The sequence below is a fragment of the Oncorhynchus keta genome, chromosome 24 (assembly GCF_023373465.1).
Source record: "Oncorhynchus keta strain PuntledgeMale-10-30-2019 chromosome 24, Oket_V2, whole genome shotgun sequence".
Lineage (NCBI taxonomy): Eukaryota > Metazoa > Chordata > Actinopteri > Salmoniformes > Salmonidae > Oncorhynchus > Oncorhynchus keta.
This window is the reverse complement of record NC_068444.1, coordinates 46,157,679-46,175,998: the sequence shown is the minus strand read 5'-3', so window position 1 is coordinate 46,175,998 and position 18,320 is coordinate 46,157,679. Positions and strand designations below refer to the sequence as shown.

The window sequence follows — 18,320 nt, the reverse complement described above, 5'->3', positions numbered from 1 at the left end:
ACAGTATACCACAGGTATGTTAAAATATTTCATTTTAGTGCTCTAATTATATTGGAAACCAGTTTATAGTAGCAATAAGGCACCTCAGGGGGTTGTGGTATATGGCCAAGCACTCCGCGTTGCGTCATGCATAAGAATAGCCCTTAGCCGTGGTATATTGGCCATACACCACACCCCCTCGTGCCTTATTGCTTAAGTAACCCCCAACAAAAAATAACAAAACACATATTAAATAAAGTATAAATAGTATTGTATTGTATTGTATTGTAAAGCAGTTGGTTATTGTAAAAACGTAACAAGATCCCCATTTCTACGTGACTTGTCAAGTGATACAGTATTGCCTGTCTCTCTGCTTCAAAATTCATCAGCTTACAGTGTATCAATGAAATTCATCTAATGAGCGGAATATATTGTTATAAACAATCCAGGTATTTCAGCAGTGCATTTTACTCTACACTATTATTCTAAATGGTAGCACATATAGAGCGAGTCTTACCACGTTATCCTATTGAAGAACACTGACTGATGGAGAATATTGATGTAGTATTCACAGCACATAAACATACAATTATGTCAAATTGATACATTTATGAGGTAATAATATAGTATTTTACAGTGTTCCGCGGTTATCAAACTATATACGTTTACTAGGCACTCCACAATTTTGGTTCAGTAGTTTTCAGTTTTGAGAAGTTTGATTAAGTGATAATTAATTGTATTGTTAACAAATGACAAGAAAATCTAATCAAAAGTAAGGTGAACATTTTATTTTTTAAAGCTGATACTAGATTGAACATGTATCCAAATTGAAAGAGTGATTTTGTGCAGTGAACAAATTTGTTTGTTATACTCAGTCAATTGAAAATGTACTTTGAGTATTGACAAATTAGCAATTTTGATGATCTGTTTAGATTTTTGTGCAAATGTACTACATACTTGTGAAGACTTTTCATTAATTGGACTTTTGCCCAATCATATAAGCTCCGAAAAGATCTGATGTGAAAAGATCTGATGTGATTTGTCAAAAGACCAATTAGTGGAAAAAATATCAGAATTTGTCTGTCTGTCTTAACGCAGCCTTTGTAGTGCAGTTTCCCAGAGTCTTCATGGTGGGGTATGTTGATACTGACATGCTGTGATATACTGACATCCGTATCCCTTTCCTCTTTCCTCAGGCAGTGGTCTGCCAAGAGTACAACACCCAAAAGCACACCTCCACCTTCACCTTCTGAGATGGGGCTCTGGCAGTGATACCCCTGGGAAGGGCCTTTGAGTGATCACACATTGGGACTCAAGGATTTCCCACTTACTCCGACACTGCAGCCCGGCCTACGTGGCCAGCATGAGCGTTGGGCGGATCAACCGTTACAGCATCGTGTCGTCCGAGGAGGAGGCACTGCGCCTCACCAATATGCACAGCAGCAGCGGTGGCGGCATGAACGGCTTCGGCAACGGCAAGATCCACACACGCCATAAGGTCCGCAACCGCTTTGTCAAGAAGAATGGCCAGTGCAACGTGCAGTTCGCCAACATGGAGGACAAGTCATCTCGCTACATGGCCGACCTTTTCACCACGTGCGTGGACATCCGTTGGCGCTACATGCTGGTGCTGTTCACACTGGTGTTCGTGCTGTCCTGGCTGGCCTTTGGCCTGGCCTTCTGGGTTATAGCATTGCTCCACGGCGACCTGGACAACCCAGCCGGAGACGACAACTTCACACCTTGCGTCCTGCAGGTCAACGGCTTCGTGGCCGCCTTCCTGTTCTCCATCGAGACCCAGTCAACCATCGGCTACGGCTACCGCTGCGTGACAGAGGAGTGTCCGGTCGCCGTGTTCATGGTGGTCTTCCAGTCCATCATTAGCTGCATCATCGACTGCTTCATGATCGGCGCCATCATGGCCAAGATGGCAAGGCCCAAGAAACGTGCGCGGACACTACTGTTCAGCCACAACGCAGTGATCTCTTTGCGCGACAGCAAGCTGTGCCTCATGTGGAGGGTGGGGAACCTAAGGAAGAGTCACATCGTAGAGGCCCATGTCAGAGCTCAGCTCATCAAACCCCGGATCACTGACGAAGGGGAGTATATCCCCCTGGACCAAGTAGACATCAATGTGGGCTTTGACAAAGGCCTGGACAGGATTTTCTTGGTTTCTCCCATTACGATTATCCATGAGATCAATGAGGATAGTCCACTCTATGGGATCAGGAAAAATGACCTGGATACGGCGGATTTTGAGATTGTGGTCATACTGGAAGGGATGGTCGAGGCAACCGCCATGACCACGCAGGCCCGCAGCTCCTACCTGGCCACGGAGGTACTGTGGGGTTACCGGTTCGAGCCAGTGCTCTTCGAGGAGAAGAACCTGTACAGGGTGGATTACTCTCACTTTCACAAGACCTACGAGGTACCGTCCACCCCGTGCTGCAGTGCCAAGGACATGGTGGAGAACAAGTTCCTGGTGCCCACCTCCAACTCCTTCTGTTACGAGAACGAGCTGGCCTTTCTCAGCCGGGATGAGGATGAGGAAGAGGAGGTGGTGGGCATGGGCATGGGCATGGGCAGTGGTTCGTTCAGAGCGTTGGCCAACCTGAACAGTCCGGGGCGGAACAATCGACACGAATTTGAGCGGCTACAGACCACCAGGGGACTGGACCAAAGGTCGTACCGCAGGGAGTCGGAGATATGACCTCTGCACTACCTGGGGTCAACTTCGATAAGTTGTCTTTCCTTCCAAGGGTAAAAATGCAGAACAGTGCGCAGTGCCATAGGAAAAGCTGTCTACTGTAATAGGATGTAAAGTACATGAGGGGACAGTGAAAGGGCAAGCGGGACACTGGAAAAAGTGGATGCTAGCAAACGTACGCAGCATGCAAAACTGTGGTAAAGAATGTCCACAGGACCACAACAAAAGGAAAAGGCCAGCGAAGGACATTGTTCCTTCATGGAAACTTGAATCTTCATTTTTTCATTTGAGTTGAGAGTGTTTAATGATGCATCGAACAGGTATAATGACAAGACCAAATAATCAGGACCCAGGTGTAAATATTATTGCTTAGATAAGTTATGTTTCATGTGGAGTATTATTTAAAAAAACATATTTAAAAAATGATTTTTAGCTAGTTCAAGTTGCTATTGGGCACAAATGGCAGCGTTACAGTTTAAAGCTACATATAAGCTTCCCACATTGCTGGAATTCACAATCGCTGGAACTGAGTTCGGTGACACGTTGAAAATTCCTGTAAAAGTGCACTGCAACATTCAGAAGCAATGAGCCATGCTAAATGATCTAACCATCCACGAGCCACTGATGCACAACACAGTTTCACAACGTGGACTTCATTTGAACCCTTTGTGATGAATAGATATCATTTGCACTACAAGCAGAACGTAAGAGTAGGCCCTATAGTAATGCAATACATTCATTTTAGAACGGGCAATACATTTTATTGTTCATTTTGATACCCCTTGCATAAAACATTAAAATAACACAGGATTATTCTGACCTCAACAAAGTTTGAAACAACTAAGTTGTTGATATGGAAAATATCATTTACATTTCATCATTATTTTGATTATTCTCTTTACAACGAATCTATGCACATCATTAATGTTATCAGGAGACAGAAACTCAATGGAGATGATGCAATCCAATCATCATTGCATAATTCTACAAAGAGAACGGGTTTGATGAAAGTATGTCTGAACTCAATGAGAATTGAAGGGCTTCACATGTAAAAAGCATTTACCCTCTATTACACTGCATGACCAAAAGTATGTGGACACCTGCTCATTGAGCATCTCATTCCAAAGTCATGGGCATTAATATGGAGTTGGTTCCCCCTTTGCTGCTATAACAGCCTCCACTCTTCTGGGAAGGCTTTCAAATAGATGTTGAAACATTGCTGCAGGGACTTGCTTCCATTCAGCCACAAGAGCATTAGTGAGGTCGGGCACTGATTAGGCGTTCGATGGGGTTGAGGTCAGGGCTCTGTGCAGGCCAGTCAACTTCTTCCATACCGATCTCGACAAACCATTTCTGTATGGACCTTGCTTTGTGCATGGGGGCATTGTTATGCTGAAACAGGAAAGGGCCTTCCCCAAACTGTTGCCATGAAGTTGGAAGCACAGTTGGAAGATTTCCATTCACTGGAATTAAGTGACCTAGCCAGAACCATGAAAAACAATCCCAGACCATTACTCCTCCTCCACCAAACTTTACAGTTGGCACTATGCATTCGGGCTGGTAACGTTCTCCTGGCATCCGCCAAACCCAGATTTGTCTGTCGGACTGCCGGATGGTGAAGTGTGAATCATCAGTCCAGAGAATGCGTTTCCACTGCTCCAGAGTTCAATGGCGGCGAGTTTTACACCCCTCCAGCTGACGCTTGGCATTGCGCGTGGTGATCTTAGGCTTGTGTGCGGCTGCCCAGCCATGGACTTGCACTGATGTTGCTTCCAGAGGCAGTTTGAAACTCAGTAATGAGTGTTGCAACCAAGGACAGACCATTTGTACGTGCTCGGCGGTCCCGTACTGTGAGTTTGTGTGGCCTACCACTTTGAGCCTGAGCCGCTGTTGCTCCTAGACATTTCCACTACACATTAACAGCATTTACAGTTAACAGGGGCAGCTCAAGCAGTGCAGAAATTTCACGAACTGATTTGTTGGAAAGGTGGCATCTTATGACAGTGCTGAAAGTCACTGAGCTCTTCGGTAAGGCTATTCTACTGCCATTGTTTTCTACAGAGATTGCATAGCTGTATTTCCTTGATTTTAAACACTTTCATCAATGGGTGTGGCTGAAATAGCCGAATCCACTAATTTGAAGGGATGTCCACATACTTTTGTATATATAGTGTATCTTTATAGTAAATAGCAATTTTTGTATGTTATAAAATCACTTTTGATAGCTAAGTTCAACTAATATGAGGTGCATGCAGAAAGAATGTGACTTTACCAGGTAAATGATTGTGAGTTAAGTTTTACTTTGCACAAAGACTGTCATCAATATATTCCTAATGGCCTACAAAGGTTATGCGTGTGGGACACGCGGTGCCCTTATCATGTTAAAAATTTTCATCCAATTATTTTAGAAAAATATGGGCAAGCTTTTAAAAAACACTATCAAGCACAAGAAACTATCTGTGATATGGTGATTTGATTCCATCACACCTAAGACGCAATAGGTTTACATGATCAGTTGGACAGCCAATACGAAAAGCAATAATACTGAAATGCACCTTCCTATTATTTAGTCAACATAATTGACGATTGGCACAAAGCTCCGTTTTATTTCTGGATACCACTTCTTGAGTCTCAATATTTATTTTGTGGTGCACCTGTTAGATAACAGCACCACACTCATTTCTCTGACTGATGTTTTGAGTTTGAGTTACATAGACATCCTTCATTCTTCGTTTACTGGAGTGCTCTCCTAAGTTAGATAACTCAAGAGGTTGCTGAGCAGCTGAGTTACGTTTGATTTGGTACAACATTATATGAAGAATGATATGGACAAAATTATTTGTAAGGAGTGTTGTTGATATGGAATCTTACACCCACAGCGCACAGACGTGAATTCAACATCTATTCCACATTGGTGTGGAACAACGTTGATTCAACCAGTGTGTGCCCAGTGGGAAGCTACCGAAACGGAACTTGAAATTCGAATTGGACAATGATGCTTTGGACTGGAAGTAACAAGAGTAGTCATAATTGAGAAAGGTAAAAAGTGTCTTGAATGTAAATAATCTAGGTTCAACTTCAAGCACAATACCAAACAAAACATTTCTAAATGGGGGCGGCAGGTAACCTAATGGTCAGAGTGTTGGGTCTGTAATAAAAAAGTTACAGGATCGAATCCCCGAGCTGACAAGGAAAAATTCTGTCTTTCTGCCCCTGAGCAAGGCAGTTAACACACTGGTGCCGTGGATGTCAATTAAGCCAGCCCCCTACACCTCTCTGATTCAGAGGGGGTCGGGTTAAATGCGGAATACACATTTCAGTTGAAGGCATTCAGTTGTACAACTGACTCGGTCTCCCCCTTTCCCTTAAAACCAAATAAATGTATTATTTTAGTATGTACAGATTTGTTTTTGTCTTCGTTACAATAAATTGAGTAGTTTCATCAGTATCTAAGTAAAACTAAGGTGCATGACAGACACATTTGAATATTTGGCATGAATCGTAGAATTTGAAATGTCATTTATGCCTACACATAATGCACTGCTCTACGAAATAGCATACCATTTATTATGCTGTGTCATGGAGTTAATGTCCCCTAAGATACTACTTTTCTCTATTTCCTCTGACACCAAAATCACTGCCCTTCAAAGCAAGAAAACAACTATGAGATAGTCATTCAGCTGGCTACAGTGACTGATATTTTCCTAGTGGTCCTGTTATCCCTTGGGTATACTTTGCTCTAAATAATCCTACATCGTGTGTTTGCTTTTTGCTTTTTTTAAGAAAAGAGAGATTTTTTGGGAGATGAATGAAACCTTTTCGTCCCAATCCATTCACTTTATGCTCATTGCCTTCTGGGAAGGTTCTGGTATCCCATGTATGACACCTTTGTACCTACTTACAATGTTTCAGTGGTATCCATGGTAAAGCATAATCAGCTTCTATGCTGCATCATCGGAATGAAAAGTTCCGTCATGCCTTTTTATTTTTATTTTTTCCGGAAGGATTTTATTCCGTTTGAATGTTACCCAATCTGACCCCATCAAAACAGAGAAGGCACGAGCAATACACATGTATCAAAAGTGCACAAAGTCAACTAAGTATATTAGGTAACAGCTAAACATACACAGAAATCAACACATCTATTTTTATATCAAGTTGTTTTTAATATGACAGTATTTCCTTGAGATACAGTATAACAAGGTCATCCATATTTATCAATTTTGTACCAGAAAAAAAGTCAGAAAATCACATTGTTTTTCATTTCAGCGTTTGATTAAATGGGTATTTCTCTTAAAGGGATGATTAGAAAACATTTGACCTCTGTAGAAGTCTTTCTATGGCCCAGGTGAAGAAATGTGTCCTGGGCCTTTTATTTTAATGGATAATGCAAAGCAAATTAAATTATTCAATTAAAACCTAATTGTAAAAGAAAACTGGAAGGGGTGCATTTTTTTCCTATGTAGCTACCATTGTAAAACAATGAGAACATTAGTATAATACTGAACGAAAACATAAATGTAACAAAATTTCAACAATTTCACTGAGTTACAGTTCATAAACTCAGCAAAAAAAGAAACGTCCTCTCGCTGTCAACTGCGTTTATTTTTAGCAAACTTAACGTGTAAGTATTTGTATGAACATAACAAGATTCAACAACTGAGACATAAACTGAACGAGTTCCACAGACATGTGACTAACACAAAATGAATAATGTGTCCCTGAATAAAGGGGGGGTCTAAATCAAAAGTAACAGTCAGTATCTGGTGTGGCCACCAGCTGCGTTAAGTACTGCAGTGCATTTCTTCCTTGTGGACTGCACCAGATTTGCCAATTCTTGCTGTGAGATGTTACCCCACTCTTCCACCAAGGCACCTGCAAGTTCCTGGACATTTCTGGGAGGAATGACCCTAGCCCTCACCCTCTGATCCAACAGGTCCCAGACGTGCTCAATGGGATTGAGATCCGGGCTCTTCGCTGGCCATGGCAGAACACTGACATTCCTGGAAATCACGCACAGAACCAGCAGTATGGCTGGTGGCATTGTCATGCTGGAGGGTTATGTGAGGAAGAGCCTGCAGGAAGGGTACCACATGAGGTATGAGGATGTCTTCCCTGTAACGCACAGAGTTGACATTGCCTGCAATGACAACAAGCTCAGTCTGATGATGTGACACACCGCCCCAGACCATGACGGACCCTCCACCTCCAAATTGATCCCGCTCCAGAGTACAGGCCTCGGTGTGATGCTCATTCCTTCGACGATAAACGCGAAACCGACATCACCCCTGGTGAGACAAAACCGCAACTCGTCAGTGAAGAGCACTTTTTGCAGTCCTGTCTGGTCTAGCGACCGTGGGTTTGTGCCCATAGGGGACGTTGTTACCGGTGATGTCTGGTGAGGATCTGCCTTACAACAGGCCTACAAGCCCTCAATCCAGCCTCTCTCAGCCTATTGTGGACAGTATGGAGGGATTGTGCGTTCCTGGTGTAACTCGGGCAGTTGTTGTTGCCATCCTGTACCTGTCCCGCAGGTGTGATGTTCGGATGTACCGATCCTGTGCAGGTGTTGTTACACGTGGTCTGCCACTGAGAGGATGATCAGCTGTCCGTCCTGTCTCCCAGTACCGCTGTCTTAGGCGTCTCACAGTACGGACATTGCAATTCTTTGCCCTGGCCACATCTGCAGTCCTCATGCCTCCTTGCAGCATGTCTACGGCACGTTCCCACAGATGACCAGGGACCCTGGGCATCTTTCTTTTGGAGTTTTTCAGAGTCAGTAGAAAGGTCTCTTTAGTGTCCTATGTTTTCATAACTGTGACCTTAATTGCCTACTGTCTGCAAGCTGTTAGTGTCTTAACAACCATTCTACAGGTGCATGTTCATGAATTGTGTGTAAGGTTCATTGAACAAGCATGGGAAACAGTGTTTCAACCCTTTACAATGAAGATATGTGAAGTCATTTGGATTTTTACGAATTATCTTTGAAAGACAGGGTCCTGAAAAAGGGATGTTTCTGGGCTGGCATGGTTACACATGGTCTGTGGTTGTGAGGCCGGTTGTATGTCCTGCCAAATTCTCTATAGCTTATAGTAGAGAAATTAACATTCAATTCTCTGGCAACATCTCTGGTGGACATTCCTCCAGTCAGTTTGTCAATTGCCCGCTTCCGAAAAACCTAAAACATCTGTGGCATTGTCTTGTGTGACAAAAGTGGCCTTTAATTGTCCCCAGCACAAGCTGCACCTGTGTTATGGTAATGCTGTTTAATCAGCTTCTTGATATGCCGCACCTGTCAGGTGGATGGATACTTGGCAAAGCAGAAATGCTCACTAACAGGGATGTAAACAAATGAATGCAAAACATTTGAGAGAAATAAGCTTTTTGTGCGTATGGAATATTTCTGGGATGTCTTATTTCAGCTCATGAAACAAGGGACCAACACATTACATGTTTTGCTTATATTTTTGGTCAGTATACATTACTGTAGTAGCCCACAACACAACAGTGGCCATGCATGAACATAACCTTCTACCATTGCTCCCACATAGAAAATATCTGTGTTGTGTAACAACCCTAAACGCTGGCAGTAGTCTACTTATAAGGTCTGACTAATCAATCCACCAACCGTCAGCGAGATGGATCATGAAGACAAATGTGATAAAACTGAGGTCACAGATCAACATCTTCGCTGCTGCGTTGACCAAATGCCTGGAGGTACCAGGGGAATTTTGGGCCCCCAGGGACCCCAGGAACCAGAACTGGAGGCCAGCCAGAGACAGATGTAAAGAGAGAGATCAATGGAGGATTAATGTTACAGCATGTAAAGGGTGCACTCGCACGACATGGGAGAATGTAAGCTCTTCTGTCACTAAGACTAGTGAGACCAGGGTTACTTTAATCTCAGATATGTCAGAAACATGCCACTATGCAACACACTGACCTAAAAAACCTGTTCATAGATAATGTGTCCAAGAATTTGGAAGGGTTACAAATATACTTTGGTTAAATGATATAGTGTAATTCCTGAGCGCTCTGGAGCAGGTTTTCATCTCTGTACTTTGCTCCGTTCATCTTTGCCTCGATCCTGACTAGTCTCCCAGTCCCTGCTGCTAAAAAACATCCCCACAACATGATGCTGCCACCATGCTTCGGAACGGTGCCTGGTTTCCTCCAGACGTGACGCTTCATCAGACCAGACAATCTTGTTTCTCATGGTCTGAGAGTCTTTATGTGCCTTTTACCAAACTCCAAGTGGGCTGTCATGTTCCTTTTACTGAGGAGTGGCTTCTGTCTGGCCATTCTACCATAAAGGCCTTATTGGTGGAGTGCTGCAGAGATGGTTGTCCTTCTGGAAGGTTCTCCCATCTCCACAGAGGAATTCTAGATCTCTGTCAGAGGCCCTTCTCCCCTTTCTGTTTGAGAAAGTCCAGCTCTAGGAAGAGTCTTGGTGGTTCCAAACTTCTTTCATTTAAGAATAACGGAGGCCACTGTGTTCAATGCTACGGACATTGTTTCTGTATCCTTCCCCAGATCTGTGACTCGACACAATCCTGTCTCAGAGCTCTACAGACAATTGGCGCCGGAGGAAATGGCTGCCGTTTTACAGCCTCCAAACCAATTGTGCTATTATGTGTGGGTTTTTTTCGTGTTATTTGTAACTTATTTTGTGCATAATATTTCTGCCACCGTCTCTTATGACCAAAAAGATATTCTGAATCACCCTAGTCAAAGACTGTTCTCTCTGCTACCGCAGGGCAAGCGGTACCGGAGCGCCAACTCTAGGCTTCTTAACAGCTTCTACCCCCAAGACAGAAGACTCCTGAACAGCTAAAATGGTTACCTAGACCCCTCTTTACTCTGCTGCTACCCTCTGTTTATTTAACTCTTTCTACATACTACCTCAATTACCTTCACTAAATTGTGCCCCACACATTGACTCTGGACCAGTAGTCCCTGTTTTTACCCTCATTGGGTTAACTGCCTGTTCAGAACAACAGATCTGTACCTTGTCAGCTCAGGGGTTTGAACTTGTAACCTTCCGGTTACTAGTCAAACGCTCTAACCACTAGGCTACCCTACCGCCCCAGATATCACTCAGCGATAGACTTTTAGCTTTGAGGTCTTAAGTTATTGAATCTGCTTTGAAAGTGATACAGTAAAAAAAAATATTCAACTGCAAATCCTCCACCTTGTGAGGAGTATTTGATGCCACAAGGCAAACTGGATGATTATAATTATGTAAATAGTTTCTCGAGTCAAATTTGTATCACATCTAACCTTGATACAGGAAACATTACTAAGTGGTAAACACACAGCAGCCCTGAATCCAGTGGCTTTGCACCAAGGTAGCAAAACATGAGTCATTTCTTCCAACATGAGAAGCATTGGCCAACTTCATCACAATGAAATACAGTATCAATGGCTTCCTGAGTAACCTTAGTTAGCTCTATTAGAGCCTGGAATAGTGCCCTGAGTGGTGAAGTAATGAGAAAGAACGGAAGCTTTTTGGTCTGTCTGGTGAGTGGACTGGCCTCTGTCATCACCTGCTCTTACTGCTTTTACTGGGAGAGAGCAGGGATGGGTTTCTCATCGCTCTATCCCTCCTTCCACCCTCCAGTCTCTCCATCCATGCCAGCAAGAGTACTGTCTCTTTATAACCATCCTCTGCAGGGTCTGAAACAACCGGATGCATCCGTTTTTCAGGGGAAATGGAACGCGAGCCTGGGGCACTTTTGAATGTTAAAACCTCTCTAGGGGGTGTGGGACGGTAGCGTCCCACCTGGCCAACATCCAGTGAAATTGCAGAGCACCAAATTCAAAAACAGAAATACTCATTATAAAAATTCAGAAAACATACAAGTGTTATACATCGGTTTAAAGATTAACTTCTTGTGAATCCATCCACGGTGTCAGATTTTAAAAATGCTTTACGGCGAAGCATACCATGCGATTATCTGAGAACATAGCCCAGCAGACAAATCATTACAAACAGTTACCAGCCAAGTAGAGGAGTTACAAAAGTCAGAAATAGCAATAAAATTAATCACTTACCTTTGATGATCTTCATATGGTTGCACTCACAACACTCCCATTTACTCAATAAATGTTTGTTTTGTTCGATAAAGTCCCTCTTTATATCCAAAAACCTCAGTTTTGTTTGTGCGTTTTGTTCAGTAATCCACAGGCTCGAAGGCAGTCACAACAGGCAGACGAAAAATCCTAAAAGTATCAGTAAAGTTTGTAGAAACATGTCAAACGATGTTTATAATCAAACCTCAGGTTGTTTTTAGTCATAATATTCAATAATATTTCAACTGGACAAAAGCTTTGTCAATATAAAAGGAAAACAAGAAAGACGCACGAAAAACCTCTGGGACACTGCAGTGTCCACTCATTCAGTGGTCTTACTCCCTAATTTTTCAGAATACAAGCCTGAAATAATTTCTAATGACTGTTGATATCTAGTGGAAGCCATAGGAAGTGCAAGTTGAGTCCTAAGTCAATGGATACTGTAATGGCATTCAATAGAAAACTACAAACAGAAAAAAATCCCACTTACTGGATGGATTTTTCTCAGGTTTTCGCCTGACATATCAGTTCTGTTATACTCACAGACATTATTTTAACAGTTTTGGAAACTTTAGAGTGTTTTCTATCCAAATCTACCAATGCATATCCTAGCTTCTGGGCCTGAGTAGCAGGCAGTCTATTTTGGGCACGCTTTTAATCCGGAGGTGAAAATAGTGCCCCACCCCTAGTGAAGTCACAAGGTGACACTATATCTTAACTCCTCATCCACATTTACTGGATTAGTTCAACAGTGCAGAAGAGAACCTCCACTGGCCATTTTATTATTTTGTCAAGAACAGAAAGGAAGAAACGCCGCTCTGGCGTTGCTTTTACAGCTGATAACTTAGGTTACTCTATCACTGACATCACTGTGTCCCCAGTGGACACAGGCCCTGCTCCGACCAAGACAGAGTCTCCTGTGTCAGGCAGAATGGGAGCCATTGTGGCCCTGGGGAACAGAACGTCCACACAAAGACAGGCTGGGTTGGAGGCGTGGGGTGTTAGGGGGAGACAGCATCTCGCCCAACCTGACATTGTCTATGCCACTTTATGTCAGGCACAACAATAACCGAAGAGTCCTGCATTTAACCAGGGAATTCTGCATTTAATGCAATGCACTACACTACCTCTCAACTCCACTGGTTTGTATGGTAACTACGGGCTCTTTGGGATGGGCCACTGACAGAACTGATATGGCGTCTGAGATGGGCACACAGAGGACAGAGGACATTGCTGCTGACAAAGACAAGTGAAACTGGAGACACACAGTGACAGGTCCCCACTACTACAGACAAGGACCTTACTGAGAACCCCGAAAATGAATGTCCCTATTACATAAGAAGTCCATTCTTTCTCATGTCATTCATTCACTCTTTGGTAATCTACTGTGGTAAATTAAATAGTTACATTATGTAAGATATCAGAAAATAACATGTATGGTTTTACATATACCTAAGTATCAAAAGAAAATGTAATTGCTCAAATATAAGTATTGAAAGTAAAGTAAAAGTAGAAATCATTTCAAATTCCATATACTAAACAAACCAGATGGCACCATTTTAAAATATTTGTTTTATTATTTAGGGATAACCAGGGGAACACTCCAACATTCAGACATCATTTACAAACAAAGCATTTGGGTTTAGTGAGTCCGCCAGATCAGACGCAATAGGGGTGACCAGGGATGTTCTCTTGATAAGTGGGTGAATTGGACCATTTTTCTGTCGTTAGTCATTCAAAATGTAACGAGTACTTTGAGTGTCAGGGAAAATCTATGGGAGTAAAAAGTACATTGTTTTCTTCATGAATGTAGTGAAGTCAAATTAAAAGTTGTCAAAAATATAAATAGTATAGTACAGCCCAGATACCCCAAAAAACGATTTAAGTAGTTCTTTAAAGTATTTTTACTTAAGTTCTTTACACCACTGGCATTATGTGGGTTGAATGCTGTAACAACACAGAATAAAAAATATATTCAAGTACCATGATGGTAGTGAATCTGCTTATCACTTATTAACCATCATTTATTCACATTACTTTACGTTCATAAAATATTTCAGTTGTTGGGTATATTTGTTTTATTTGATGACTTTATTATTTAATTCCAAGTCATCATCTCATCTCTATAGAGCTGCAGCCTATGCTTTCTGACAAAAATCACTATTTTGAAGTCAATAAGGTATACTTTTATGATTGATGAATACCAACTATCAATCACTTGGATCATGTATTTTCAGGTAGAGATACCTTGTGAACAGTGGAGGCTGGTGGGAGGAGCTATAGGAGGATGGGCTCATTGTAATGGCTGGAGTGGAATCATTGGAACGGAGTCAAACGTGGTTTCCATATGTTTGATGTGTTTGATACCGTTCCATTTATTCCATTCCAGCCATGACAATGAGCCCATCCTCCTATAGCTCCTCCCATTAGCCTCCACTGTTCACGAAGCAACAGCTGCTCTCTACATCCCCCTTCATAATACTCCATTCTTCTGACTCTTCTGGAGCAGGTGTAAAAGAAACACAGACCGGACAAGTAGATGCTTAATGGATTATGGTCATTGTAGTTAATGACCAAGTTTTAAGCATTACACTATGTACAATTATTGGTCCTGTTGGAAACTACAACTCCATACTACACCGCACAGTTCAGGCTGTATCTGATTTATCTCTTGAGAAACAGCGCAAAGCTCATATTAAACAGAACAACATGGAATTCAAATAATTGAATCGGTCTGTCTATTAGTTGTTTAAAAAACAAAAAAGAACCAACATTTCGGTTAATGGCTCAGAACTAGTAGGCCTATTGTGGCCCTTTTAGTGTGATATGTTACCATTAAATTAGTAATTGTTTATCCATATCATCTTTTTTTTGTTAATCTTCACCTAACCTACTCTATTCTCTGTGAGGATTTGTCATAGACACAGACAGATGACACATCTCTGTATCTTTCCTATTATGGCGTCTGTGAGAGCACGTGCAGCCCCATTGAGCCCATCTCCATTTTGAAGTAGTCCATTTTCTTCCTCTACTACTGCTATGAGTTGGTAAACAAACTGAAAGGGTGCCTACTGCCACCTGGAGTGTGTTGTTTGAACATGTATAAAGCCAAGGTTGGCGATTTACTGCCACCTGCAGTTACGGTTGGAATGTTTGTTCACAAGTACAATTAATTGGCTGACCCCTCCTGGCGAACTGGATGGAATTATGTGATCCTTTCTTTAACCCATAGGAAGTCCCACCCAGTTGACGACTTCAACATGTGAAATTCCTCAATGGCGCTGCCCATGCTAAAATGGGCTTTCTGGCACTAGAATTGTCTAAGTCTATGTGATTTGTTACTCTAAGCTCTCAGCCAAACCAAAACATGTAATTGTTCTGTGGTAAGGAGCTCATCCAACATACAGTACCAGTCAAAAGTTTGGACACACCTAGTCCTTCAATGGTTTTTCTTTATTTGTACTATTTTCTACATTGTAGAAAAATAGTGAAGACATCAGAACTATGAAATAACACATATGGAATCATGTAGTAACCAAAAAGTGTTAAACAAATCAAAATATATTTTAGATTCTTCAAAGTAGCCACCCTTTGCCTTGATGACAGCTTTCCACACTCTTGGCATTCATTCATCCAGCTTCACCTGGAATGCTTTTCCAACAGTCTTGAAGGAGTTCCCACATATGCTGAACACTTGTTGGCTGCTTTTCCTTCACTGCGGTCCAACTCATCCAAAACTATCTCAGTTGTGTTGAGGTCAGGTCATCTGATTCAGCACTCCATCACTCTCCTTCTTGGTCAAATAGCCCTTACATAGCCTGGAGATGTGTTGGGTCAATGTCCTATTGAAAAACAAATGATAGTCCCACAAATCGCAAACCAGATGGGATGGCGTATCGCTGCAGAATGTTGTGGTAGCCATACTGGTTAAGTTTGCCTTGAATTCTAAATAAATCACTGACAGTGTCACCAGCAAAGCACCATTTACATTACATTTACATTTAAGTCATTTAGCAGACGCTCTTATCCAGAGCGACTTACAAATTGGTGCATTCACCTTATGACATCCAGTGGAACAGCCACTTTACAATAGTGCATCTAAATCTTTTAAGGGGGGGGGGGTGAGAAGGATTACTTTATCCTATCCTAGGTATTCCTTAAAGAGGTGGGGTTTCAGGTGTCTCCGGAAGGTGGTGATTGACTCCGCTGTCCTGGCGTCGTGAGGGAGTTTGTTCCACCATTGGGGGCCAGAGCAGCGAACAGTTTTGACTGGGCTGAGCGGGAACTGTACTTCCTCAGTGGTAGGGAGGCGAGCAGGCCAGAGGTGGATGAACGCAGTGCCCTTGTTTGGGTGTAGGGCCTGATCAGAGCCTGGAGGTACTGAGGTGCCGTTCCCCTCACAGCTCCGTAGGCAAGCACCATGGTCTTGTAGCGGATGCGAGCTTCAACTGGAAGCCAGTGGAGAGAGCGGAGGAGCGGGGTGACGTGAGAGAACTTGGGAAGGTTGAACACCAGACGGGCTGCGGCGTTCTGGATGAGTTGTAGGGGTTTAATGGCACAGGCAGGGAGCCCAGCCAACAGCGAGTTGCAGTAATCCAGACGGGAGATGACAAGTGCCTGGATTAGGACCTGCGCCGCTTCCTGTGTGAGGCAGGGTCGTACTCTGCGGATGTTGTAGAGCATGAACCTACAGGAACGGGCCACCGCCTTGATGTTAGTTGAGAACGACAGGGTGTTGTCCAGGATCACGCCAAGGTTCTTAGCGCTCTGGGAGGAGGACACAATGGAGTTGTCAACCTTGATGGCGAGATCATGGAACGGGCAGTCCTTCCCCGGGAGGAAGAGCAGCTCCGTCTTGCCGAGGTTCAGCTTGAGGTGGTGATCCGTCATCCACACTGATATGTCTGCCAGACATGCAGAGATGCGATTCGCCACCTGGTCATCAGAAGGGGGAAAGGAGAAGATTAATTGTACCCCCACACCATCACACCTCCTCCTCCATGCTTCATGGTGGGAACTACACATGCAGAGATCATCTGTTCATCTACTCTGCGTCACACAAAGACACAGCGGTTGAAACCAAAAATCAAAATTTGGCCTCATTAGACCAAAGGAGAGATTTCCACAGGTCTAATGCCCATTGCTCATGTTTCTTGGCCCAAGTAAATCTCTTCTTCTTATTGGTGTCCTTTATTAGTTGTTTCTTTGCAGCAATTCGACCATGAAGGCTTGATTCACGCAGTCTCCTCTGAACACTTGATGTTGAAATGTGTCTTTTACTTGAACTCGTTTATTTGGGCTGGAATTTCTGAGGCTGGTAACTCTAATGAACTTATCCTCTGCAGCAGAGGTAACTCTGGGTCTTCCTTTCATGTGGCGGTCCTTATGAGAGCCAGTTTCATTGCGCTTGATGGTTTTTGCAACTGCACTTGAAGAAATGTTCAATGTTCTTGAAATGTTCCACATTGACTGACCTTCATGTCTTAAAGTAATGATGGACTGTCTTTTCTCTTTGCTTATAATATGGACTTGGTATTGGCTATCTCTTGTATCACCATGCCCATATTGTCACAATACAACAGATTGGCTCAAACGCATTAGGAAAAAAAAGAAATTCCACAAATGAACTTTTAATAAGGCATTTAAATGCATTCCAGGTGACTACCTCATCATATTGGTTGAGAGAATGCCAAGAGTGTGCAAAGCTGTCATCAAGGCAAAGGGTGGCTGCTTTGAAGAATCTAAAATCTAAAATTTATTTTGATTTGTTTCACAGATTTTTTTTTTTTCACCTTCATTTAACCAGGTAGGCCAGTTGAGAACAAGTTCTCATTTACAAATGCGACCTGGCCAAGATAAAGCAAAGCAGTGTGACAAAAACAACAACACAAAGTTACATTTACATTACATTTACATTTAAGTCATTTAGCAGACGCTCTTATCCAGAGCGACTTACAAATTGGTGCATTCACCTTATGACATCCAGTGGAACAGCCACTTTACAATAGTGCATCTAAATCTTTTAAGGGGGGTGAGAAGGATTACTTTATCCTATCCTAGGTATTCCTTAAAGAGGTGGGGTTTCAGGTGTCTCCGGAAGGTGGTGATTGACTCCGCTGTCCTGGCGTCGTGAGGGAGTTGTTCCACCATTGGGGAGCCAGAGCAGCGAACAGTTTTGACTGGGCTGAGCGGGAACTGTACTTCCTCAGTGGTAGGGAGGCGAGCAGGCCAGAGGTGGATGAACGCAGTGCCCTTGTTTGGGTGTAGGGCCTGATCAGAGCCTGGAGGTACTGAGGTGCCGTTCCCCTCACAGCTCCGTAGGCAAGCACCATGGTCTTGTAGCGGATGCGAGCTTCAACTGGAAGCCAGTGGAGAGAGCGGAGGAGCGGGGTGACGTGAGAGAACTTGGGAAGGTTGAACACCAGACGGGCTGCGGCGTTCTGGATGAGTTGTAGGGGTTTAATGGCACAGGCAGGGAGCCCAGCCAACAGCGAGTTGCAGTAATCCAGACGGGAGATGACAAGTGCCTGGATTAGGACCTGCGCCGCTTCCTGTGTGAGGC

At 43.2% G+C, this 18,320-nt stretch overlaps 1 protein-coding gene across 1 annotated transcript in view; it reads left to right on the top strand.

Moving 5' to 3' along the window:
- LOC118357615 (ATP-sensitive inward rectifier potassium channel 12-like) overlaps positions 1 to 7,114 on the top strand; it is a 32,840-nt gene extending 25,726 nt beyond the window's left edge. The window contains exon 2 of the mRNA XM_035734911.2: positions 1,176 to 7,114. Coding sequence (XP_035590804.1) covers positions 1,343 to 2,689 — 1,347 coding nt within the window. The 5' untranslated portion in view covers positions 1,176 to 1,342 and the 3' untranslated portion in view covers positions 2,690 to 7,114. The remainder of the gene's footprint in view (positions 1 to 1,175) is intronic.
- The last annotated feature ends 11,206 nt before the right edge of the window (positions 7,115 to 18,320 follow it).